General features: G+C 41.9%; 1 protein-coding gene across 2 annotated transcripts in view; it reads left to right on the forward strand.

Moving 5' to 3' along the window:
• Nucleotides 1–4,130: 4,130 nt before the first annotated feature.
• Nucleotides 4,131–27,051, forward strand: part of BRAP (BRCA1 associated protein) — a 29,834-nt gene continuing 6,913 nt past the window's right edge. Inside the window, exons 1-11 of one of the 2 annotated variants that reach the window (XM_028116561.2) lie at nucleotides 4,131–4,369; nucleotides 6,564–6,725; nucleotides 7,433–7,631; nucleotides 8,180–8,236; nucleotides 8,917–9,106; nucleotides 14,331–14,444; nucleotides 16,119–16,267; nucleotides 20,372–20,447; nucleotides 20,912–21,050; nucleotides 21,421–21,530; nucleotides 23,873–23,962. In XM_028116561.2, coding sequence (XP_027972362.1) covers nucleotides 4,288–4,369; nucleotides 6,564–6,725; nucleotides 7,433–7,631; nucleotides 8,180–8,236; nucleotides 8,917–9,106; nucleotides 14,331–14,444; nucleotides 16,119–16,267; nucleotides 20,372–20,447; nucleotides 20,912–21,050; nucleotides 21,421–21,530; nucleotides 23,873–23,962 — 1,368 coding nt within the window. In that variant the 5' untranslated portion in view covers nucleotides 4,131–4,287. The remainder of the gene's footprint in view (nucleotides 4,370–6,563; nucleotides 6,726–7,432; nucleotides 7,632–8,179; nucleotides 8,237–8,916; nucleotides 9,107–14,330; nucleotides 14,445–16,118; nucleotides 16,268–20,371; nucleotides 20,448–20,911; nucleotides 21,051–21,420; nucleotides 21,531–23,872; nucleotides 23,963–27,051) is intronic. The other variant, XM_028116562.2, reaches the window with a different exon arrangement.

Genomic DNA, 27,051 nt, shown 5'->3' on the forward strand with positions numbered 1-27,051 from the left:
CAGCTCAGATCATGATCCCAGGGTCCTGGGATCGAGCCCCGCATCAGGCTCCCTGCTCAGCGGAAACCTGCTTCTCCCTCTCCTACTCCCCCTGCTTGTGTTCCCTCTCTCGCTGTCTCTGTCAATTAAATAAATAAAACCTTAAAAAAAAAAAAAGTAAAACTTTCAATGGCTCCCCACTGCCCTCAAGATAAACTCTCAGTTCTTTAACCTGCCTCAAAAGGCCCTCTAAGATCTGTTCCCCACTCTTGGCAGCAAATCTCCCTCTCCCACTCCCCCTGCTTGTGTTCCCTCTTTCCCCGTCTCTGTCAATTAAATAAATAAAATCTTAAAAAAAAAAAAAAATTACGGCGCCCGGGTGGCTCAGATGGTTAAGCGTCTGTCTTCGGCTCAGGTCATGATCCCAGAGTCCTGGGATCAGGTCCCGCATCGGGCTCCCTGCTCCTTGGGAGCCTGCTTCTCCCTCTGCCTCTCTCTCATGAATAAATAAATAAAATCTTAAAAAAAAAAAAAGTAAAACTTTCAACGGCTCCCCACTGCCCTCAAGATAAACTCTCAGTTCCTTAACCTGCCTCAAGAGGCCCTCTAAGATCTGCCCCCCACTCTTGGCAGCAACTCTCCCTCTTCTTTCACCTTAATCGGGATGACGTGGACACACAAATCTACATGCAGCTTCTTTAAACACATGATGTTCTCCTCCGGCTACCATGCCTTTGCCTGTGCTGTTTCCTTGCCCTGGACCGCTCCCTTCCACCTGTTATCTGGCTAATTCCAAATTGTCCTTTAGGTTGTAGTTTACCTATCACTTACTTCAGGAAACCCCCTTTGGCTACCAGAAAAGACAGATGAGAAGCCTCTCCTGTATATTCCCAGAATGCCCAGTTATGGACCTCCTCCTAGTACTGATGGGGTGCCTCCATCACACCAACAGGCTCCCAACTGTTCTCCATTTGTCTCTTTTCTAAACACTCTCAGAAAGTTAAAAAAAAAAAAACAAAAACACCCCATACACACACAACACACACTTACGTATATGGACATATACCTACATACAGGGATAGGGATAAACCAAATGTGGCAAGATGTTTAGTCAATCTAGGTGAAGGGCATCTGATGAAGAGTATATGAGAGATCATTCACTGTACTATTCTTTCAACTTTTCTGTATCTCTGAAGTAAAAAGCTGGGGTAAAAACAAATTAATGATTGCTATTTGCAGTCAGGTCTGTATGAAAATCTTTGCACTTTTTGTGTGATTTCTGTAGCTTCAAAGCTTACTAAAAATCGGGTTTGAACAACATAGTTTGGGAAAACAGCCTATAAGTTAATGAGTCACTTCAGTGCGGCCATCAGGATTCAATAAGCCATAGAAGACTCTAAAGAAAGGGTTCTCGAGCAGTAAATCTTTTGAGATGATACGATGTGTTTTTCATATAATTGGAAATTTGCAGAACTGGGGCGGGGGTTGAAATGTAAAACTTAAAGGTTGATTTGCATTTTCAGTTTTACTTATGTTCCCATGCCAAGGCCAGAGTTTATGATGCAAGGAGTTTATTTATAGGCTTCTAAACGCATCAAAAACTTTGTGCCAGGGCTTAACAGTGATGAAAAGTGTCTCTGGGGCCTGAAGGGCTGGCTTGCATCTCAACTGAGGGTACTAATGGATGAGTAGGCAATGCTCCCATGACCAGCTTGCTTATTCCTTCCAATTAGAGATGATGGTTCTGTTCTAACCACTTCCCAACACTCTCTTCAGAGTGGCAAAACACTGGTTTCTTCCACCTCCAGGCTTGGGAGCTGTGCACTGACTGTGACAGCTTTTCCCACTTCATCTGCTGTACACTTCACTCGTTTTTACAACACAGCCTCAGCTTTACCTTTACATCCTCTCGAGAGGCTTTTAACATTTTTTTTTGTTTATTTTTATTTTTTTAAGTAGGCTCCACACCCAAAATGGGGCTCAAACTCAAGAGTCTCAGGTTCTACTGACTGAGCCGGCCAGGCACCCTGAGGCTTTTTCTTTTCCAGGCAGGCTCTGGTACTTTTTTTTTTTTCTTAAACTCCTATTGCTTCTTCTCCATACCTTCACTAGAGCATTTACTCCATTACACAGTAACTGTTTTCATGCTTATCTGCTCCTATAATTGTAAGCTCCTTAAAGCAAGGCCCATCTTTTCATCTTTGTATATATTTCATCTTCGTGTATACCTGTCCCCCTGGGGCCTAGCACTGCATCAAGACACACAGCAGATGCTCAGTATAAATGAGTTGGAAGGATGAATAGATGAATCAGAAAATAGAGCAAGGCAGGGGACAGGTTTAGTTGTTGATAGCCACAGAAAACGGTAACAAGCCCTACTTGCCCGTCATTAACTATTCTCTGGAACTAGCATGTTCCTTCTGTACCATAGAGAATATTTGTCTTCTTTTAGAATAATGAGATTAGTATGATAATGTAGCCCTGCTACTTAATTTGTGCTTTCATAAATACGCACACAGTGTTGTCACATATTAAGAAGATGGTTTAGTAAAAAGGTTGAGTGTGGCTCTGGAATCAGATTGCTTGGGTTTGAATTCTAGCTCTGCCACTTACTAAGTGTGAGATCCTGAGCAAGTTTCTCTGAGACTCAGGTCCCTCTTCCCTCTGGAAATGGGAATAATTAGATACCAGTCTCATAAAGTTGTTACTATTACATGAAATAAAGTATGTAAAGCACTCAAGTTAGTACCTGGCACACTATTAAATGTTATCTACCACTGGGGCACCTGGGTGGCTTAGTTGGTTTAGCATCTGACTCGATTTCAGCTCAGGTCAGGGCTGTGAGATCAAGCCCTGCGACGCGCTCTGCTGCTGGGCATGGAGCCTGCTTAAGATTCTCTCTCTCGCTTTCCCTATGCTCTCCCCTCCTCTAAAAAAAAAAAAAAGAGAAAAGAAAAAATGTTATCTACTATTGTAGTATACTATAAAAAGTTCATGAGGTCTCATAGGTTATATGCATATACTATGTGAATATGGCATATGCATCTTTACAGCGATTCTCAACGGGGTGTGATTTTGGTCCCAAGGGGACATTTGGCAAGGTCTGGGTATATTTTTGGTTGTCACCACTTGGGAGATATAAACAGTGTATATTGAAACATATTTCATAAGATGCAGTCACAAGCTATATACACATAGAGCATGTGGTTATGTTATATGCATATGTAGTCCAGGATGTGCTGTGACACATCCTAGAAATCCTTATAGCATATGCTTGGAATAGCATCCTGGCATGTGTGGGACATTTAGGTATTGCCTGTGGCTCTCTGTATGCTAAAGGCAGTCTGACATACTGGAAAGAAAGCTGAATCTAAAAAAAAAATGATGTATGTAGAGCCACAGGCTCTATTTCATGGCCGTATACTATCCCACTTTTATGACAAAACCTAGCTCAAGGTCACACAACCGATCAAGGTCGACTCCATTAGAGCAGGAACTGTGTGCTTATCTTATTCACGAAAATATCCCCACCACCCCAACAGTGCTTAGGCTCGCAGTAAACATTTGTGAAGTTACGGAGCGGGGAGCAGGGCCCAGATCTAACTCCCAACGCCGTGCGCTTAACCAGTCCACCGCCCTACCTCGACATCGTCAGAAACACTGCAATCGAGTCCCTATTCCTCAAGGGCCTTCAGACAGGCAAATACACCTCTCTGCGCTTTGGCGTACCTGTCTTTAAAGTGTGGCTAACACAAAGCAACCCCTCCAGCGCTAGAGCGAGGGGTCAAACACAACAAAGGGGCAAAAGCTCGCCACAGGGCACGGTTCCTCGGACAATTCGGAGACCTCGCCGACCCGGAGACTGTCGCCGTCGAGAGGCAGCCTGAGGGTAAGGCCTCTCAGAGAGGTAAACTCGGGCCTGGGCGCAAACGCACCGATCCGCCTAAGAGGGTACCCAGCGCCTACAACCTCTGTAAACTTTCTCCTCCCCGACCTCTTCAAGATCCCGTCCCGGGAGCGCAGACTCACCTCGACGCCGTTACGCCAGTCACGTGGCCGCCACCCTATCCAATCGGAGCGCTAGCTCCTGCGCGCACGCGTAATCTCGCGGGTCGACGACGGCGGCCGGGAGGCGGAAGTGAGGGTTGTTGTGGCTCGCAGGGTTGCGCGCGGAGCTGCTGCTACCGAGGCAGCGGCGGCGGCGCTGAGGCGGTGGCAGCGCTGCCGACCCTGGGCCGCCCGGCCTCTCAGCTCGCCTTCCACCCTCGCCTGAGCCCGCCGGGGCCCGCGCCGGCCAGCGCCTGCCCTATGAGTGTGTCACTGGTTGTCATCCGACTGGAGCTTGCGGAACACTCGCCCGTCCCCGCCGGCTTCGGCTTCAGCGCCGCCGGTGAGTCCCGCGGCCTCGCAGCCTTGCGTCTGGCCCCGCGCCTGGGCCCGGGAGGCTCGCCCTCCCAAAGTACGGGCCCGGGGAAAGGCGGCGGCGAGGGCCTTTGTGTCAGGAAGAAGCTGAGAGGTGGTTAAGATCCGTCTCATTCCGTCCATCCTAAATAGGCCTCTCGGATGGCATTTCTGGGAAGCCCTTCCCGGTCCCTCCCTCCTTGTGCCTTCCCACGGGCACTCTGTTTATACCTGGCGCGTCGCCCTCTCCACCCTGGGTTAGAGTCACGTTGTGTAAGTTGCTCTCCTCCAGGCTTTGGGAGGGCAGCGACTGGATCCCAGAGATGCTGACGGTTCGTGGTTTAATCAAATCGTTCTTCTTTGGAAGAATTTCTGTTTAGGCGCCTGCAACTACAGTAGTAACTATAGCTAAAGTTTGTACACTTCCTGTGTCGCAGCACTGTACTAAACACTTTGTGTGTATTATCTTTTTTTTAAGATCTTATTTATTTATTTATTGACAGAGAGAGATAGCGAGAGAGGGAACACAAGCAGGGGGAGTGGGAGAGGGAGAAGCAGGCTTCCCGCGGAGCAGGGAGCCCGACGTCGGGCTCGATCCCAGGACCCTGGGATCATGACCTGAGCCGAAGGCAGATGCTTAACAACTGAGCCACCCAGGCGCCCTGTGTGTATTATCTTCTTTAATTATCTTCACAACAACCCTGTTAGGTAAATGTAGGCGCCTTTTACAGGTTAGGAAACTGAAGCCCAGTGATTAAATGACCTGCCCACGATTGTCCTGTAAGTGGTGAAAGGATTCTAACTCAGAGCTAGACTTGAGAGTCTGAGCTGTTGGATACCAGCCACACACAGCCTCCTTTCATGGGGAATGCAGCTATGACTGTGTTCCTTGGACCTTAAGCAATTTCCTAACACTAACATTTATTCAGGAAGTAATTACTGAATGCTCACTGTCTGCTGGAACTTTAGTTGTTTGCAGAATTAGACATGGTCCCTGCTTTAATGGCACCGGCAGCTCAATGAGGTAGACAGGTGAATTAAATAATTACAGAATAAATGTGGAATTACATCCATGAAAAGAGCTGTGAAGGAAAGGAAGAGTTTGGAAAGCTATCACGAGGATCTTCTTGGTTGGGGGAGGGGGCCTGGGGCAGGTAGAGGTTGTGTCCTTAGAAACTCCCCTGAGGGGCGCCTGGGTGCCTCAGTCGTTAAGCGTCTGCCTCCCGCTCAGGTCATGATCCCTGGGTCCTGGGATTAGGCCCGCATTGGGCTCCCTGCTCAGTGGGAGGCCTGCTTCTCCCTCTCCCACTCCCCCTGCTTGTGTTCCTTCTCCCGCTTTGTCTCTGTTTAATAAATGGATAAAATCTTGAAGAAGAAAAAGAAAATTAAAAAAAAAAGAAAAGAAACTCCCCTGAGTGTGTGAATTTTGGAGCTGCAGATTAAAAATTGAATATGATTTAATGGGTTATAAGCACCTTTCAAAAACTACAAGTGATCCCTAAGTTATGAAAGTCAGCTAAATTGACATTAGGCACGAATACATCTTTACACAGGTCAGTCCTTGATTTACTGAAGACTTTCCAGGGTGTGCTAGGCACTGTGGTGTAAGTGCTGGGGATACAGCGGTGGGCAAAACAGGCCTGCTTCCTGCTCTGATAGAACTTATATTAGTATTTCAATCGAGTCTCCAAGTTCCTTTTCCATTTTTGTGTGTTTCATTGATTTAAGACTGTGATCACAGATTTTCGTGGTATGATTCATGGCATGAGGCTAATCCAGGGTGTTTAAGAAGACTACTGCTAAAGGTTTTTGAATTTTTATTAATGGACCTGAGACCTTCATTTGGAGCTCAACACAGTTTCACTTTACCAGAGATTACTTAAAATGTTGGTTCAATATGGATATAATCACTGTTGAACCTTCTCTAAGCTCTTATTCTCATTGGTTTGCTTTAAAATGCATGATTTCATTAGAACAACCCTGCATTTCTGAATTTATTGCACTGGGTGTTTATTGACTGTGCTGGGCACTGAGGAGCCCCAGAGGTGAGTGAGAGATGCAGAAGCATCATATTATCTTGGAGGAGGGCAGCAGAGAGAAAAGGGAAGCTTATTGATGGATACATTGAAAGTGGAGAAGAGCTTGTTTTATTATCAGATATTAATCATTCATGTGTTCCTTAGCTGGGGAAATGTCTGATGAGGAGATCAAAAAGAAGACACTAGCTTCAGCCGTAGCCTCTTTAGAAGGGAAGTCACCAGGGGAGAAAGCAGCAATCATACATCAGCATCTTGGCCGTCGAGAAATGACAGATATGATCATTGAGACCATGAAGTCCAATCCAGGTATGCTTCTAAAACCCCAGACTCATGTAATATAAGCCCCTGGTTGCCTGTCTTATACTACATGTTATTCCATAAGCCCATGATTTTGACCTCTAACATACTTTTATCTTTCACTACCTGTGTGCCTTACATGAGGTTGTCAAGCCACACTTCAGCGTCTCCAAATATTTCTCCTAAATTAATACTAACTAGGTGGGTCGACAACTTTATTCAGTGAGGAGAGCTACTTACCATCTAGGGTAGTGGCAGATCACTAATGAATCCAGATAAGCATGTTGTGTCTCCGCCCTCCCTCCCCGCCGATACACACACTGCCAGCTCACTCCAACCCAGAGACTGGCTGTGTACTATTATCTCTAGCGTGGAGGTGATTAGAACTGGTAGATTTGGTTTTCCAAGTTAATAGCCCTGAATGTCCCATTTAAGAGTACATGATGGAAGACATCTGCTTTTATTATGGTACTGCCAAATGTAAGAGCCATCCTTAAGTTTCTGTGGGTATTATTGAAATTTTTATGAGAGAAAGAGTGCTTTCAAGTTTAGATGCCCTTGAAAACTTGGCTGTTCTGTAAATATGGTTCTTAATGCAATACATTACAATTTTTCTGTTGAAGTTTATTTTTCTGATTTAAAATTTTAACCTAATTAGAATCCTTCCACATATTTCCTATCAGTTTATAATCTGCTAATTTTTTGATTTGTGAAAGATGAGCTGAAAGCCACAATGGAAGAAAGGAAGTCTTCAGAAGCATCTCCCACTGCACAGAGAAGTAAAGATCAAAGTATAGAATGCATAAACGCTGCTCCCGATTCTCCATCCAAACAGCTTCCAGACCAGATTTCGTTCTTTAGTGGAAACCCATCAGTTGAAATAGTTCATGGTATTATGCATCTATACAAGACAAAGTAAGAAAAACCCGTTTCCTTTTGAATTGGTCTGTTTTTTTGTCTCAGGGCAGTGAAAAATTTCTTGCCCTGAGGAGCAGTGGATATTTTAAGCTTCAGAAGGTTAATACTTTTCATATATTGTATGTTAGAGAATTCTTAGATGTTTTATATTTGGTTACTCTTAGAGATTGGGTCAAAGCTTCTTAGAAAAGAAACATGTAGATACACTGAGAAAATACCTAAGAAAATTTTCCCTGAGAAGGTAGGCATGCAAGATGATTGGAGAATTAAAAGGAAGGAAAATAAAAAGGAAAAAAAAATTATAAATGATTCATAACATCATTGCAGTCTCATATCCCTTCAAATCTTTACTTAAAAAGCTGTTAAGTCTGTTGATGGACTACAATTTCATCATTTCTTCTAATCTTTTTTGTGGTCCACACAAAACTTAAAAGAAGCCAGAGGAAGGAAGCATTTGGCTGGATAATCTATAAGCTGGGTCATCAGCCCCTTGGATAATTGGTAGCTGATCTCTCTAAAGCCTATCCTCCTAACGTGTTTGCTAGGTCCCCACTGGGAAACAGTGAATACTCAGGTCGCCTTTTGGGATCACACCTGTTGAAGTAAGTTTGCAGCATTTCAAAAGCAAATTGGATTGTGGGAGGTTTTTTCTTTTTCCTCTATTCCAGCTATTCCAACCCAAAAGCACTTTCTGTAATCTTTAGAATCACATCTTCATAGTTCTGAATTCTCTTTCTTATATTTAGAACACTCCTCTTCTAGACCCCTTGAGAGAAGTGCATAGTTAGAGTTGCCCATTAACTTGTAGATTGAGTCATACTGTGGCTGCCTCTCTGCCTTTGTGGGGGCAGTTTTCTTTAACTCCCAGAATAGTGATTTTAAAACTTAAGGAAAAAAAGAAGTAAAAACAGAGTTGTGCTTCTGAGTTACCTAATGAGAATTTATTATTAAAAAGCTAATGAGAATAAAACACAAACCACTGATTTATAACCGTAGTAAGCCTTTAACTGAAGGTTAAAAATTTCAGTAAAATTTCAGTGGTGGGTGTAATCGAGACTGTTGCACAGCTTACCTTAAGCTCTGTTGCAGACTTGTTGAAGGTATTCTGCATTAATCAGGTCGCGTGTGTTTTCAGTTATTGTAACACTCTGTATAAATCAATCTGTGAAGTATAACAAGGTTTTTTTTTTCTATTTTCTTGGACATAAAAGTTGTCTAATTAGTGTTGTCTGAATTAACCATACCTCATCCATTCAAGACAGTCTAATTATTGTCTTATTAGTAAGATGACCTCCTTAAAAGAAGATGTGAGGCGCAGTGCCATGCTGTGTATTCTCACAGTCCCTGCTACAATGACCAGTCATGACCTTATGAAGTTTGTCGCCCCATTTAATGAAGTAATTGAACAAATGAAAATCATCAGAGACTCTACTCCAAATCAATATATGGTGCTGATAAAGTTTAGTGCACAGGTAAAAGTTAAGATATTAAAAATGTCTTTGCCACAGAAACTGTGTTTTTGAAACTGTGTGATGCTAGCTATGTGTGATTTACATTTTGCACTTAAGATTCTTGATATACCTGTCTTCTAGGGTATTGGAATTCTAGAAATCTTTCTAAATTCGTTAGCAGACACACAATGCTAATTCGTACCCATAATGTTTTTATAAAGTGGATTGGGTATGAAATCTAGGGTTGTGTGTATTTGGTTATCCAGTAGTAACTATTCCAGTAGAGTAGTAGTCCCCAAACTTTTTGAAATTGACACCATATTATCATCTGTCCTTATAACACTGTGCCCCTGCTGCTTTCATTCTCTCTTTAAAAGACATTCCTTGGCACATTTTAGAAAATAAGATCTGTTTAATACTTCTAATTTTGGTGATGAGGGATTTGGGGATGTTCCTTGAAGTATTAAAAATGTTTTAAGAGTTCTGATTGGAAATCACTGCAACAGAGAGACAAACAGTGAAAGGATGGTGGTATTTTCAGTTTTAAAAATTAGTTGCACGTTATTAAATACTTTTTGATTTAAGAAGGTTTTGACATTCGCTTCATTTCATTTGTCACATTAAGCAGCATTTTCCATGTGCCTCAGTTCTAAAGATGTTAGGAAGGTAGTCTCTTGGTTTTATGTATTCATTCTTAATAGTACACATATTTCTGTATGAGTGTAAGAGTGAGATAAGCTTTAGCTTTTACCCAGATTGTTAAAGAGCCATCCTATCTGTAGGTTTTGGTTTGTGATGGGTTTTTTTTTGTTGGTTTTGTGTTCTTAATGGCCTGTTTTATTTGTCATTCAGTTAGGTTTTGAAATGCAGCTTTGTCAAAAGTTACTTCTCTCTCACCTCCTTGGTAAACAGCATTCCTGAATTTGGCCCAGATAAGCAGTTCTAGCTTGCAGATTGGCAAAGAGTGGGTGCGCCTTTAGATCATTTGCCATTGCCTCTGACCTGTTACCAAAATTTGTGGGTGAAAGGGAGCCCATGACACGAGGCCCACTTGTCATCTCCTTCCTCCTTGCAGAAATCTGGAGTTGACAGCAATAGCAGTCATTCGTTGGCCAGGGGGAGGAAATTAAGAGAAGCGAGAGTTGGATTATGTTTGTGCCTATTCCATGGGCCGCAGAAAGGGAACCCTTAGTGTAGCGTTCTGTGTACAAGAGGGTACACAATTACTATCTTTAACCTTTACAAAATACCCCGCCATTGAGATGAGACATTTAAAATGTTTGAACTTTCCTGCACGCGGACTTAGACTTCACACGTTGACAATTAGAATGGAAAAGCATTTAAACAGCTGTGTTCACTAACTGTCAAGAGACCTTCCAAGGTCACTGAGGAGCTTTGTAAACAGTGGGCAAGTGGTACCTTTTAAATCTGGTAGCCCATGTAATATCAAGGATAATGATAATTTGCAATCTTACTGACTGCTTATGCTATACCACTCTGCTAAGTGCTTAATGTGCATTATCTCATGTAGTCCTCACCACAACCCTTTGAAGTAAGTACTGTTATTATCCTTGTTTTACAAATGAGGAAACTGACTGCAGAGGAGTTAGTGATTTGCCCTCAGTGACTGAGCTGGGATTTGAGCCCTCACTTTTAATCCTAGGGCATATTCTTCTTCCAGTAGGAGTGGATAAAAGTGTGGGAAATAATCACTTGGCAAGAAATTGTGTAATGGCAATATTTCAGTTATAGCTTCTACTTAACAGTTAAGGGCAGTCAGCAAGTGACACAGGAAAAGTCGTTGAAACAGTTTGGAGATAATCATTGAACATTACCTCAAAAACTAATGATGTATTATAAGTTCGCTAATTGAATTTAAATAAAAAAACAGATTGGGGAAAAATGTTTAGACTTTTTAAACAGTCTAAAGTCTGCTAAACCCACAAACTGTACCAAGGGCCACCCTTCGTAGTGTGCAGGTAATGCTGCGGAACTTTTCTGTTACTGTTAATGGCTTTTTCTACAGTCTCTCCACCTCCTGTCTTTTGACCAAATGCAGGTTGTACAAGTTCATGGGTGTTAGTTTTGAGACTATGAAACAGTGTGCTAGCTCTTCCCCATGGGGATAGAACCCTTGACCTGGGAATCATGAATTGTCTTATTTATTGCTAATGCTGGATCTTAGGGTCTGAGGCTTATCCTATCCGATTTTCTAAGGTCCAAAAACACCCTCCTAGTATAAGAATTGAAGTTGTTAATACTGGGCCCTCATGAAAAAAAATAGGCCCAAATAGGTACCAACTATTGAGCACTTACTAGATGCCAGGCCTGTTAAGTGCTTTCCATGCATTGGCTCCTTGAGTCCTCTCAACAATGCCACGAGATAGGTGTTGTTACTTTCACTTTTATAATTGAGGAAACAAGCATGGATAAATCACTTGCCCAAAGCCACACAACTAATAAGTGTTTGAGTTAAATTTCTTTTTTTTTTTTTTTAAAGATTTTATTTATTTATTCATGAGAGACAGAGAGAGAGAAGCAGAGGGAGAAGCAGGCTCCCAAGGAGCAAGGAGCCCGAATTGGGACTCGATCCCAGGACCCTGGGATCATGACCTGAGCCGAAGGCAGACGCTTAACCATCTGAGCCACCCAGGCGCCCTTGAGTTAAATTTCAAACCCATGCAGCCTGACTCCATAGCCTTGGCAGCTGACCATATTCTTTTTCCTTTCTTTTTTTCACCAGAGAATTTTTATAAGGAGTAATCCTTCTGTTGGCCTCAGCTTTATGGTGTAGGTGGGTTTTCGTTTTTGTTTTTTTTTTTTTTTTTTAAGATTTTATTTATTTGACAGAGAGAGCGAGAGAGGGAACACAAGCAGGGGAAGTGGGAGAGGGAGAAGCAGGCTTCCTGCGGAGCAGGGAGCCTGATGCGGGGCTCGATCCCAGGACCCTGGGATCGTGACCTGAGCCGAAGGCAGACGCTTAAAGACTGAGCCACCCAGGCGCCCCAGTGCTGTAGGTGTTCTAATGCGATACTACACAGTTGTATTGTGACCCTTAGACTTAGTCTTCAGGTAAGGAATTATAATTCATTGGGACACAGGAAGGGAGGAGGGGGTTCAGTGACTCAAGTAGTTCTTGAGTCACTTGCATGCTTAGGACAGGCCAGGAGACCCTCTTTCGAGAAGTAAAAACATGTTCTCGACACTACAGTTGATCACTGTGACAGTAAAGGAACATTGATCATAATGGATTTTTCTTTTCTGAGTTTATCCTGGGAAGAGGACAATTAGAACAAAAGACTCAAAAAAAACCAAAACCAAAACAAAAGCAGTGTTTCTTAAAATGTTAGGCTCTATACAATGCAAGCATTTTAAATAAAAGAGCTGTTCTATGCTTTTTGCAGTTAGCTTCAGGCTTTTGTTTTGTGCATTTCAGTAGTGGGTTGAAGTAGGAACCATGTGCATTTTGTTCTGCCCTCTAGTCCTAGCGCGTAGCACAGTGCCTGGCAGATGCTGGGTGCTCAGTAAATATTCAGACAAGCTACATTTCCAATACCGAGATTTTAAAGACAGAGATCCATGTGTTCAAAAAATACATTTCTTTGTCATAGATAAACAACTCCCCCAAGAAAAGAGCCATTTGTCTGGTGTTGAGTAGATTTTGTCATCTGCTCAGTATCACAGACTTTGTCCCTTCCTCTGAGGAAGTGTGCTTGCTTATTAGCAAGTATTTACAGAGCTGGAGGTCTGAGGAGGGGTCGGCCTCTCCTCAGCTGGCACAGGTGCAGCCAGCTCCTGGTGGCCTTCCGGTGGTCACTTCCTCAGTACACAGATCCATTTGCTCACTGTGCTGCTTACTCACCGAAAGCATTTCAAGAAAAAGACATTGCTCTTGAAGATTGGGGGAAGCCAATTTAGTTTGCCTCCTCTTAGTATTAAAGAGATTTATTAACTGGCTCTTAACAATTTGAAGTTAAAATACACTATACCCAATACAGGTTGTTTCCTGAAAAGGAATCTCCCGCCCCCACCCTCCAAAACAAAACAAAATTGGGTTCAGAATTGATCATCTTTCCTCAGCTGCTTAGCTCATTTGGTCATATTGAGAAAATATAAATAATCAAGAATCCACACTTGAATTATATCACTGGAGTGAAATTCAAAGCTCCTGAGAAGCTCACAAGATTTTGCTGTAAGATTCAGAATCCTGTGAGGGTAGACAAGCAAGACTATTTTTTTAACCTGGTACGGACTTGAAAGTCTTCCTAGAGGTTGACAATGTGGCATTTCCTTTTGCAGAACACCCTTCCTCCCCCTATGCGGCTTGTCTATGTTGGTAGGGCCAAAGCACACAACTTCCTGTGTTTGGGTTAATGTCCATGTGGGAGTGAAATCTAGACAAATCTTGGCCTCCCAGCTGCCTCTCAAAATTGCTGAGTTTAAAAACTGGAATCATCTCTTTGTTAACACTTTCTACTAAGGCTGTACTAGAAGGTTGGATTTACTTGTGTTCGTATTCACAAATGGACAGGTGCCTTTTCAGTTTTATCTACAGGGGACTGTTTCCCCTGACTCTAATTTTCCACTCCAAGGAACAAGACCATTAGTATTTTAGAGGCTGGTTCATCTTGGACCTCTTGATCTTGGCCAAGGGTTTTGCTTTCAATATTACACACTAGGTTGTTTAAAACCTCCTTATCTGTGATGTATTGTTATTATTTGGCTCATTGAAGAAAAGGAGTAGGTTTTTCACTCCATACCAGTACCTCTAGTCCTTTATTCTCTCTAACATAGATGCTGATGTTTTTTAAAAAGAAAGCATCTCTAACAATCGTCTGTTACGATTGAGTTCTAAGCTTTGCAAAAATAAGTGTTTGCTTTCAGCTGCTGAGAAAGTGCTGATTTGAGGAAAAAAATATTGATATCAAGGGAACTGATGACCATTGCTGGTTGAATACTAAAGTCATATTGGCTGTCAGCTTATTGCAGTTGGGCAGCTTCTGCTGGTTTAAGTGAGACTGTCGTGGATCAGGGAACATTGTAGAGATGCAGGATTTGACTTGCAGAGTTTGACACCTAATGAACCTGCTTCCCTAGATGGTACTTTTGGCAGTTGCTTTCTCTCCTCTAAGTATACATTTTAAACGCTGATGAAGAGAATAATTGAAGCTATGCATCTTGAATAAAAAGCATATTTTCAGGATATTTCTCTCAATTTTTTCCTTTTCTCCATTGGTATACCTAGGCTGATGCAGATAGTTTTTATATGGCGTGCAATGGCCGCCAGTTCAACTCCATAGAAGATGATGTTTGCCAGCTGGTGTATGTGGAAAGGGCTGAAGTACTGAAATCTGAAGATGTAAGTGTGCATCATTCTTGTGTTTGTGTGTGTGTGACACACACACAGACACACGTGAATGTCATAAGGTTGAATGTGAAGATTTATCTGTGGAAATGTCCAGAGTATGCCAATCCATCGTGACAGAAGGCAGATTAGTGGTTGCCAGGGGCTGGGGGACGAGAGGAATGAGGAGTGACTGCAGTGAGATGAAGACTTTTTGGGGTGATAGGGATGGTCTAGACTTAGTGGTGAGGGTTGTACAACCCTGTGAATATATTAAAACCCACTGAATTGTATAGTTAAACATGGCAGATTTTATATTAAATGAATTTTATCTCAATTTTTGAAAAGTATCCCAAAATATTAAAAAAAAATTTTCTGTTATCGAAATTGAGTGTTCATCTATTCCAGGTCCATGAAACATGGCCTGGAACTTAAAAGAAGCATTTTTACTTTAAATATCAACCCTTAATCTCTGTCCTAATTTTTAATTGTGTTTGGATAACAATCTGTAATTGCTCTGATTTGCCACCTTCCGTGGGACCTTTTCCCAGAAAATGTGTTCAGTTAAATCATTTTATAAAGTAGGAGATTCAGCTCTGTTATATTTTTAAGATTTTCTTTCTTTTAAAGTAGACCTAAAGGTCTTTTTACTTTGAAATCAGTTTGATGGAAATAAGTTCTCATTTGATTGTTCTATCATTAGATTAGGTAAAATAAAAATTGACAAATGATAAAATCAGGCTTCCTTTGTGCCAGTTTTAGAGATTCTTTTCTCTAAATGAACATGGCTTCTTGAAAGAGTGCCTGTGAAAAGCTACTTTTCGGGGACCATAGATAAATGTGATTTTTCTCAGCATGTCCTTGTGTGCGTACCTCCCCACCTTCACGTCAGTAATTCCTGCTCATTTTACAGCTGGCAGGGCTCAAGTCAGACGTCACTGTCCGGGGGGTGGTGCAGGGGGTGCCTTTCTTGACCACCCTGTTTTGGCTTCCTATACTTTTCTTTAATAGCACTTATGACCACTGGTAATTTAAAAAATTTGACTTTCGTCTCTCTCTAGCAGATTATAAGCTTGTGAGGACAAGGCCCTAAGTTGTTTTGGACTTAGCGCATCTTCTTTGCTCACCATTGTGCTACACCTAGAACTGTCTGGCATACATAGGAAGGACTCAATAAGTGTGTGTTAAATGAATGAATAAATCAGTGTTGTTGATACTATTATCACTTAGTAGGAGGTGTTAAGTTTTAACTTACTCTGTGGAAAAATCATTCTGTTCCATTCCTGTTCTGCTTTTATTCATTTGTGTTCTGTTATAGTTACAGAGCCTTAAAAGTAGAGCCAGGAGTCTGGTAACACTTTAGATTCTCTGGGTTTTTTTTTTTTATTCTCTGTTAAGCTTTTGGTAGCAGTCTCCCTTTCCAGAGTATCAGCTCCGTGAGGGCAAGTATCTTTGTTGGCTTATTCGCCAGCCTATCCCTAGTGCCTTGCACAGCGCTAGGAATATAGAAGGTGCTCAGTCAATATTTGTTGTATGGATGAACATCTTACCAATTTAAATTATTTGCACAGAGCAAAAATGTTGAGAGCATCCTGCCAAGAGTCAAAAAGCAGCAGGAAAACTGGTGTTAAAAACATATATTAGAACCGTGGATGAAGAGTGAGGCTTATGTGAGGTGTTTCCCTGTAGGGCGCCAGCCTCCCCGTGATGGACCTGACGGAGCTCCCCAAGTGCACGGTGTGTCTGGAGCGCATGGACGAGTCTGTGAATGGCATCCTCACCACATTATGTAACCACAGCTTCCACAGCCAATGCCTGCAGCGCTGGGACGACACCACGTGAGTGTAGGAGCTAATCCCCCACCCTGTCAAAGCCCGTTATTACCCTTTCCTAGAATTAAAAATAGCCACTACCAAAAATGAACCATTCCAAGTGCTTGACTTTATACACCTGGGCACCATGACAGTGAAGAGGTCGCATGGAAGGGCCTTCCATTTTTCTTCACTAGTTCATGTGGGAATCAATTAGCATTCTTAGACCATGTCCTTCTTAGTATGCTGATTCAGAATCTATGTGGGATTTCCAAAAGCAGCATGAATTGTTGCTTCCAAGAACCAGAGAATGAGAGAAAAAAAAAAAAAGGTAAAGCTGAGCTTTGAGGCTCTTCTACCCAAAGGAAATTTAGGTCTAAAATCTCATTTATCACCTGCACTTGATGTTTACCATTTACTTTGGCTTTCTTATCATGTGGGCTATGGTAGTCTAACATTTCAGACTTAGCATGTTGTTGATGACTCAGTGGCCAGTCGTAATAGCAGCCACTAGGTATGAAGCACCCGTATGCCTACACTGTCCTATTTCCCACTGCAGTAGAGGCCTTATTTGTAGGGTGGCGTTGCACAGGCAAAGGACTGAGGTGTAAGCTGTACCTTGGTTTTTGTTTTTTAAATCAAGGGTTGTTCCTCCCTTTGTAAACTGTGCTGTAGGATTTAGCTAGAAAAGTAAATCAAGACGCTGACCTGGGTCTCCCACTACAGAGAGGAAGACAGAATCAAATAATCACACAAATAAATACACAGCCGTGGCCATAACAGGGGTTACAAAGGAGCAGTGTGCAGCATTACGACTGGAGAACAAGGGCCCTCAGATCGCCAGGGCCGCCTGAGAGGTGCAGTCTCCAGGAGGATGAGGAGGCATTAGCCAGGGAAAGGGGGACCTGAGAGAAGGCAGTGTGAAGGCAGGGGTGTGCATGGGAAGGGGAAGATCACATGCCAAAGCCCAGAAATGAGGAAGGAAGGTGAACATCCATAGGAATCTGTTGTCTACCCCCAAGTGACCAGAAGAATGCCAGCTTTCACAGAGCAGGGACCTTGTCTGGCTTGCTCACTGCTGTGCCCTCATCCTTAGCAGGAGACCTGGCACATAGTAGGAGCTCAGAAAATACTCTTGAGCAGATGAGTAAACCCTGGGTTTTTCTAGCCTGTTTAGCTTGACAAGAATCTTGCCGCAATTCTAGAGGGTCCTCAGTTCTGGGGTATCATGTGGGGGCTCTTCAAAGAATTGTCCAGGTTTAAATTCACCTTGAAGAAAGCCACACTAAAGTATATGCATTCCATAAAGTGTTTATCTGTATCTTGTGTCCATCTGCTACACCACTTAAGTTTTGGACACTTCTTTGTTCCCTACCACCCCAGTTTTACTCTCAGGGCAAATTAACTGCCCCAGAAGCATAGCATTTTAAAGTTAGAAGTTTAGGGGACCATGTTGTCCAGCCTTCTCATTTTACAGAGGAGGTAACTGAGACCCAGAAATGAAAAAATAGCTGTCCTACAGAGAAAGCCAGCACTGGGACTAGAATTCAACCGTCTAAATGGACAAACCTGGTGGTGGCTAGCCTCAAAAACATAGTTTCTTCAGCGAATATGTTTTGAGCCTCAGTACACGCACCGTGTAGTGCTGGTGCTGATGGGAGAGAATCAAACATAGATCCTCCTCAGGGAAGTTCAGTCAGCTAAGGGAGCTTACATAAGTGCATACAATTCAAGGTAGAAACTGGAGGGAAATAGAGACGGCTTCCCCAGTAGAGGCAGTCAAGAAGGGCTGCATGGCGGAGGCAACATTGGTATGCAGTCCTGAAGGGTGGTTTTTCGACACATGGAGATGTCAGAGAAGGACATTTTGGGAAGTTTTCCCCAAATACCTCCTCAAGAAAATAAGATGACAATTCAAACTTTATTTTTAAGGAGAAGGAAGCATTTAATAAACTGTTAATTATCTTTTAATCAATGAGATGGTATGTCATAGCATACTATGTGTATACTATAAATAAGGTGATTTTTGTAATTTTTTTTCCTTTTTTTATTCTCAGGATCATACTTATATTTCAGAAAGATCATTCTGGCATAATGTAGGAAATAAGATTTCAGAATTCATGAATTTTTATCCCACCACTACCACAGCTGCCACACAGACCAAAGGAATGACACAGCTAGTTTGTACCTTCGATGAGACAGCTTGCTGCTCATTACAGCTGCCATTCCTATTGTTTCTTCAAGTTTGTCTTCCAGCTTCTTTTTTTTAAAGTTTTTATTTAAATTCCAGTTAGTTAACATACAGTGTTACATTAGTTTCAGGTATGCAATATAATGATTCAACACTTCCATACATCACCCTGTGCTCATCACAGGTGTCCTCCTTCATCCCGCCACCTCATTCACCCATCCCCCTACACCCCTCCTCTCTGTTACCATCAGTGTGTTCTCTGTGGTTAGGAGTCTGTTTCTTGGTTCATCTCTCACTCTCTTGTCTTTTCCCTTTGCTTGTTTTCTTAAATTTCACATGTGAGTGAAATCATATGGTATTTGTCTTTCTCTAACTGACTTATTTTGCTTAGCATTATACTCACTAGCTTCATCCACATTGTTGCACATGGCAAGATTTCATTCTTTTCAATGGCTGAGTAATATTCCATTGTGTATATATATGTATATGCCCCATCTTCTTTATCCATGCATCTGTTAATGGACACTGCTTCCGTAATTTGGCTGTTGTTGATAATGCTGCTGTCAACACTGAGGTGCATGTCTGGCTTCTCTTTGATATTACCTGTGATAAGAAATTCATGTTCTTCCTGCTGATTTTCTTTTCTTGGTTTTATTTACTCAGTTGGGTAACAAATGGATATTAGTTATGTCTTAAGCATTCTTTCTTCTTGGTGCCAGGTCATAATTAGCTTCAGTTATAACCTACTTTCTATCATTTTTGCCCACCTGACAGAAATATTCATGACTGGTACTTAGTGTTATTTTGTCTTGAGTATAACAGAAAGGCATTAATGGATGTTTTAATGGACTTTTCCCCCCAGGTTTATTGAAGTACAATTGATCACCAAAAAATTGTATATATTTAGGGGTGCCTGGCTGGCTTATTCTGTAGAGTGTGCGACTCTTGATCTCGGGGTCATGAGTTCGAGACCCACATTGGGGGTAGAGATTACTTAAAAATAAAATCTTAAAAAAACTGTATATATTTAAAATATACAACCTGATGCCTCATTATACAGACACATTATGAAATGTTCACAACCAAGTCAACATATCTTACCTCACACCTTTACCATTTTCGTGTGTGTGTGTGTGTGTGTGTGTGTGTGTGTGTGTGGTCAGAACACCCAAAGTCTCTCTTCTTAGCAAATTTCAAAAACAATATAATATTGTCAACTATAGTCACACTGATGAGCACCAATTCTCCAGAATTGATTCCTCTTGCATAATCGAAACCTTGTAACCTTTGACCAACATCTCCCAATTGCTGCCTCCCCCGAGACCCTGGTATCCCATCTGCCTTTCTACTCTGTTTCTGTGAGTTTGCCTTCAGTGCCATTTTAACCGACTTTTTGTAAATTGACACTTGAGTACTTGGCACTGGTAGCCTCTTCCACATGTTCATTGTATAGTAACAGGCCCTGTGCGTTCCAATAGTAACTTCTTTTTGGTGAAATTTATTACAGATTTTAGTTTTAACTCTTGGGAGCAACCCAGAGAAGACAGTACATTTTGAGTGATTTAGATCTTTGGGAAATAAGGTAGATTTTTTGAAGTAAAAATACTTTATGGATAACTGGACATAAAATTAATAACTTATCTCAAGTCCCTAATTCTAACTTGTACATATTTAGTTCTTTGATTAAGCTTTAGACAGAAGAATGGAAGAAGACATGAAGCGGATCAAGACTCCTTCCTTTTCTTCTTCCTTTTATCAAGATTTTGTATTTTTTTCATTTGAGAATAACTTGCAAGTGTTCTTCGCATGTTATCATTAGCTATGATAAACACATAGCATGTAAGAGACTGAAGATTTAAAATGCAGTTTTTGACTTTTGGTTCTGTAACAGCTATCTCTTGTATTTCATCTGCACCGTTCTCACTTGGGGTCCTGGACAGGTGTCCTGTGTGCCGGTACTGCCAAACGCCAGAGCCAGTGGAAGAGAATAAGTGCTTCGAGTGTGGCGTGCAGGAAGTAAGTGCCGGCGGCTGCTGGGAAAGAATAGTGAGGTCAGCTTTCGTGGTCTGGGGTTTGCTTCTGCCCCGTGTGGCTTAAATTCTTTTCGATTCTTTTCAGGCTGATTCTTTTTTTTTTTTTTTTCTTCTTGTCTAGGGTTGGGCAAGAAGTATAAATTATTTTACATTCCTCAGCAAAATACTCTTTGCTTTCTGTTCTTTGTTTTTTTGAAAAGGACTAGACTTTTGCTGATAAATTGTGAATATTTGTCTTACTGTTTACCTAGAGTTCCTTAAAACCCAGAACGAGAAAATGATTGACCCATAAAAGCATCCTTGCTTTTGGGGTTTTAAATATACGTTTATTCAAAACTCCTGTAGAAACATCTCAGCTTCATTCCGTGTCAGGCCCCTTCCCACTCTGAGCCAGCCAGATCATATGTTTTTGTATAACTAATGAAGATCTTACCTTCTCTGTGGCAGAACCTGTGGATTTGTTTAATATGTGGCCACATAGGATGTGGACGGTATGTAAGTCGACATGCTTATAAGCACTTCGAGGAAACGCAGCACACGTACGCCATGCAGCTCACCAACCATCGAGTCTGGGACTATGCCGGAGGTGAACACTGTTCTCGTGTTCTAATTTGGATTCATTCTGCGTGAACATCTCTCCTTAGGAACCTCTCCGCTTTCTCTCCCAGCTTGAAATCTTCCTGACAGCTGTGGCAAACTCAAATTCTCACGGTGCCCCGTAGGGCACTATTTTCTACAAATGGCCTGAATTGCACATTATAAAGAGAGTTAACACTTCCATACTTGCCCGCTCACTCTTGCTTAAATTCAAATGATTTAGCCCACTTGTACAGAAGTATTGCCAAGCATTTAATTTAGAACACGTAAAAACAATTTTGTCAAAGTTAAAAGTGTATGCAGACCCTTTTCATTGTGAAGAAACAAGCCTTGATTGATGCGTTCATTCTTTTCTTCAGATAACTATGTTCATCGACTGGTTGCAAGTAAAACAGATGGAAAAATAGTACAGTATGAATGTGAGGGTGATACTTGCCAGGAAGAGAAAATAGATGCCTTACAGTTAGAGGTAAGATACTTTATTAGTAATTACTAAGTACCTTTTTTTACTGCTTTTTATTGTCCTAACTTAAAAAGTGGCTTGGGCTTTTAATTTTGCCATTTACTCTGTATGTCAACTATGTAAAGTTCTATCATTGCTGCAAAGAATTATTAAAATATTTTTATTCTGTCTGATTATCTTCTTTGAAAGTCTAAGTCTCACCGTGCCTCATTATTTTGAATGTGTGATGTTCCTCATTGTCTCAAGCTCAATACTAAGGTGATCCTCTAGCTGCAGTAAAACTGGAAGTTAAGAATCTGCCTGATGGCATTCCAGTAGCATTTGGAAACTGAGCAGTTCAGAATGAGGAAACCCCAGTAGCATCCTTCCATGTCCGGGAAGCTTTCTTGTATCTTAGACATTTTATAAATTAGACACTTACATAATCAAAGTATGTATTTTATGAATTTGATGCTTATATACATAAAGCCATTTGGGGGTATGCATATAGTTGAAGAAACAACAAAAGTAGCACAATCTGATTTTTCACTGTAGCAATAAATCCCATCTACTATAAAATTATTGTACTGTAAATTTTACATTAATGAAGTTTAACACAAGTCTTGTTTTTTTCACTTATTTTTTTTCAAGATTTTTAAAAATTTATTTGACAGCAAGCGAGCACAAGCAGGGGGAGAGGCAGAGGGAGAGGGAGAAGCAGACTCCCTGCTGAGCAAGGAGTCCAATGCGGTACTCAATCCCAGGACCCTGGGATCATGACCTGAGCCAAAGGCAGTCGGTTGAGTGAGATTGAGCCCCAGGTCAGGCTCTGCGCTCAGCATGGAGTCTCCTTGCCCCCTCTCCCTCTACTCCTCCCCCTGCTTGTGCTCTCTCTCTCCTTGTCTCAAATAAATAAATAAGTAAAATCTTAAAAAAAAAAAAACCCTTAACCTTGAAAGGAAATTTGAAAACTTGCTCATCTCTAGACTTCTATGGTCTAATAGACTCAGTAGAAGGACCTAAAATAAAGCTGATGTTCTTACTATTAATTGTATTAATATGAAAAAAAAGTTTAAACCTTCTACATTGTTATTAGAATAAGCAATCCTTCCACATTAACTCTAAATATATTCATTCAACAAATGTTTATCGAGAGCTGCTGCTGTCTGTCAGCCAGTTTTCGTGGTGCTAGGAGTGCAGCATTGATCAGCCCCCGTGCCCATTCCAGTGGCACACACATGTTCCCCCATCTGGCCTTTCTCTCTCTTGCACCTTCATTCTCTTCTCTAGTTTACAAACACATTCAGGTCTCTTTTAGTCTCTTAGAATGGTCTTTCTGAAATGCAGATGTGATATTGCCACTCCATGGCCCACATTTCTCAATATAATACCCCAGAGCCTTCCATAAGACTCCATCTGTCCATACCTTGCACCCTCGCCTCATTGATGTGACTCCTTCATATTGAAGAGATCCTGAATGTCCACAGCTCACATCTGGGTCCAGTAGTTCTCTGGAATCAGATCTCTGTCTTTACCTGTCCCCTCCTATCTGTTGAAAGCCCTCCCAAATCTCTCCTTCTCTCAGAAGTCCTGCCAGACCCTACTGTTGTAAGCCATCTATCCTTTCTCTGTAGTTACAAGGCACCGTTCCTTCATTCATGCAGTCAGGTAGCAAACATTTCTTGATATCCAGCATGTGCCAGGCACTGTGGCCACAGAAATAAAGGTAGAACCCTCACTTTCAACGAGTTGGTAGTCTAGTCAGGGAGACCCGGTGATTAAGTGCTCTTAATGAGCTGAGAGGACCACTTAATCCAAGGCTGGGAGGGACAGGGACAGCTTACTGGAGGGGGGTGAGCTGATTTGAGTTATACTTTGATTTAAAAACCTGTGGTTCTTAAAGGTAGCTTGAACAGAAACTTACTTGTTTTTTTATTTGTTTGTTTTTGAAGATTTTATTTATTTGACAGAGAGACAGGAGAGAGGGAACATAAGCAGGGGGAGTGGGAGAGGGAGAAGCAGGCTTCCCGCTGAGCAGGGAGCCTGACGCGGGGCTCGATCCCAGGACCCTGGGATCATGACCTGAGCCGAAGGCAGACACCTAACGACTGAGCCACCCAGCCGCCCCCAGAAACTTATTTGTTAATGTACATTTCTCTGCTTGCTTATCCAGACTAGATGGTAAGCCCCAGGATAGGAGTGTAATTGACATCTCTGTATTCTCCTGGTCTGTTGAGAGTGTAACCAAGATATAATACACATTCTGATGGTGACGCCTACTCTTCTGTAGGTGATTAAAAGTTGGGTTTTAATTGAATTTAAGAAACTACAGTTATTTATGTTTTGGTGTCTATTCTCTATGTTTCTAGTATTCGTATTTACTAACAAGCCAGCTGGAATCTCAGCGAATCTACTGGGAAAACAAGATAGTTCGGATAGAGAAGGACACAGCAGAGGAAGTAAGTTTTTGGTTTGGTGCTGCTGACGTGCCACATGGCAGGGCTATCTGATGTTGGGGTGGGAGAAGGCAGGATACAAGAAAAGAGGAATGCTGGAATCTTCCTTAGTCTGATACAGAGATAGAGAATTGTTTTGCCTCTAAAAAGAAATCTTTGTCATACGTCAGTTATATCTCAGTAAAGCCGGGGCGGGGGGCGTGCGGTGTGCAGAGAGAAGAAAGAAAACAAGAATTTGGAATCAGTTGGCTCACCCCAGTAATCTAACTTTAGATCAGAATTCCAGAGAGAAGTGGTTAAAAACATGAATCATCATTATATTACAGACTTAGCCCCTGAAGGCAGTATCAGGCAACAAGAAATTCTAGACCACAATAAGAATGAAATTAGTCAAAAAGAGGAGAAGGAAGAGACTAAAATATGCTGTTGCAAATGCAGGCAACTGAGCATTATTTAAGAAGGGGAGGGAAACCAACATATATTCTCACCTAGGGTCAGTAAATCAAGATGAGTGGATTAAAATTGTATGCTGAGCTTAATATTACACTAAATATATGAGGAAGAAATGAAATATCTGCTATATACCCTAAAAAAAGAAAACTTGGATTTAAAGACTTGAGTATTTTGGTATTTTTGATTGGGGGGAGATTTGTTTGTTAACTTCGATCAGGTTTTTTAGTGCCTTGTGCAATTCCATTAAAAAAATAGAAGTATGTACAGGAGGGCCTGTAATTTGAGTCAGCCAGTTGGTTTGTCAGCTTGGGAACAGCTGCTTTGAGGAGCTACGTGTGGGCTTCTGCAGCAGCAAGATGGTGCCGAGCTCTTCGAAATCGCAGAAAAGAAACGAAGGCAGAAGTGCTAGAGCTTCAGTGATTCCCGTGGTTCCTTATTTATCTAGAGCAGAGGTTTTTGGATTTTTTTTTTTAAGATTTTATTTATTTATCTGGCAGAGAGAGACACAGTGAGAGAGGGAACACAAGCAGGGGAGTAGGAGAGGGAGAAGCAGGCTTCCTGCCGAGCAGGGAGCGTGATGCGGGGCTAGATCCTAGGACCCTGGGATCATGACCTGAGCCGAAGGCAGACGCTTAACAACTGAGCCACCCAGGCGCCCCGAGGTTTTTGGATTTTAACAAAATACTTTAAAGAAGATGCCAATTCACTACTCCAACAGGTGAAAGAGAAAAGTGTTGTGATTTTGGTGGAAACCCAGATAGAGGGCACAGAGCTTCATTTGCTTGCTTTTCCCATTATCTCCAGCACTTGCAAGGAACCCTGCCAGTTCCAAAGTAGAGAGTCTGGAAACTAGTGAGCTTCCGAGGGTTCGTGTATAATGGGAGCTCCAAGAACCGTTCTCAGGTTCTAGGGACAGTATTCATAATTCACTGATCCTCTTAGTATTAAATACAGGCTTTAAAATTTTTGTTAATGATTATTTTAGTAACTTTGTGAGTCCCCGGCAATAACTAGACCTTCAGATAAGGACTGCAGAGCCAGGCTTGGGTCTCATCTGTGCAGTAGCTAGGATTACCCTGGAATTAAGCAGGGTCAGGCTTACACATTGGCCAGGCCCTTTGGCCCCAGTTTCTGGATATGCCTACAAATGAGGAGAAATCAGGCCTCTAAAATTAAGGCTTAACACCAGCTTTAACATGATCTTTAGTTAAAAGTTCTTGATGTAGTTGATACAAGAATGTTCCAAGTGATGAAAGTGCCTTTCCAGAGACACTCAGGGTCACTTGGTGGACTAGTTCTGCATAGGGCTTGATTGGAGTACATATGGGAAGGACGTGCCTCCGACAGCACTCAGGAGGCAGAGCACGAGTCGCTGCCGCTTGGTGTCAAGTTATGAAGTCCCAGGGAGGAACATTGGCAACTCTGCGCAGCCTCAGTAATGGGCTTTTGCACAGGGGTTATACCTAAAGTGCTTCATGCAGACCCTTGAGAGCTAAGCTTAGGGTCCTCTCCGCCTTTTAAGATTCTTTAGGATTAACTGCATTCCCTAACAAATACCCATGAAAAGTAAGTCAAGGGGCAGGAAAGCTAAACACTGAAATTTGTGTTTCCTTTTACGTAGGGGTAAGATGGAGGCAAGCGCAGCCCTGCATAAAAGCTGGAAGGGCTTGAAAAGGATGTTTTGTTTTCTAATATCAAATGTTGCTTTTCCATAAGTTAATGGATGATGCAGGCTTTTTGTTCCTGCCACTGTCCTCCTTTTGATCAGTCCTCTGTCCATTGGCACCGCCAGCAGGAGACCATGTGCAGGGAGAAACAGTAATAGACCATGGGTTTCACTGACAGAGATTCTTGGTCATGGGCCTCATTGTGGACTTGTTACAATACCATTCCTGCCACTACCCACCACCATGCCTTAGGTAGTGCGATTACTATAGCATGTGAGAGTCTGTTCTAGAAGCTCATGCCCACTCGAAGGTTCTTGTTTTAGTGGGGCTTTGTAGAAAGAACATAGAGCAGGCAGTCAGGACAAGTGAATTCCCCTAAAGATCCGTCTTTTCTCATTGGACCTGGAGCTCCATGTAAATCAGTATTTTTCTAGCTGTGGATCGTGAAATGAGTTTGATAGAGTGCAGCTGACATTTTTATGAAACAGGATAGGATGGGTATAAAATATCAGCACATTGCCATATTTAATATTGTTTTGTGAAGCTCTTGGCGTCAGTTGTGTGTGTATACTTATATTGAATGTTTCTTATTGTGGGCTCATAGAAGGGTTTTAAAAAGCACTGATTTAAACCATTGTAACATTTGTGTATAGCAATTGTAAAGAGCTTTTTGGGGTTACTTGGTTTTCATCTTGATTTAAGTGCATTTGGCCTAAGTATCTTCAGTGAGCAAAACATATACAGTTTGGTTCCTTTTGATAGTCATTTTTGTCTTTTCCAATTTCCCTAAACTAACAGAAGTCAGTTTAGGAGAAAACGTACAAAGGAACTAATGGTCTTTTATTTTATTTTATTTTTATTTATTTATTTAAAGATTTTATTTGACAGAGAGAGACACAGTGAGAGAGGGAACACAAGCAGGGGGAGTGGGAGAGGGAGAAGCAGGCTTCCCACGGAGCAGGGAGCCCGATG

The sequence above is a fragment of the Eumetopias jubatus genome, unplaced genomic scaffold (genome assembly GCF_037043125.1).
Source record: "Eumetopias jubatus isolate StellerSeaLion01/CBP00866 unplaced genomic scaffold, mEumJub1_p1.0 scaffold_16, whole genome shotgun sequence".
Classification (NCBI taxonomy): Eukaryota; Metazoa; Chordata; class Mammalia; order Carnivora; family Otariidae; genus Eumetopias; species Eumetopias jubatus.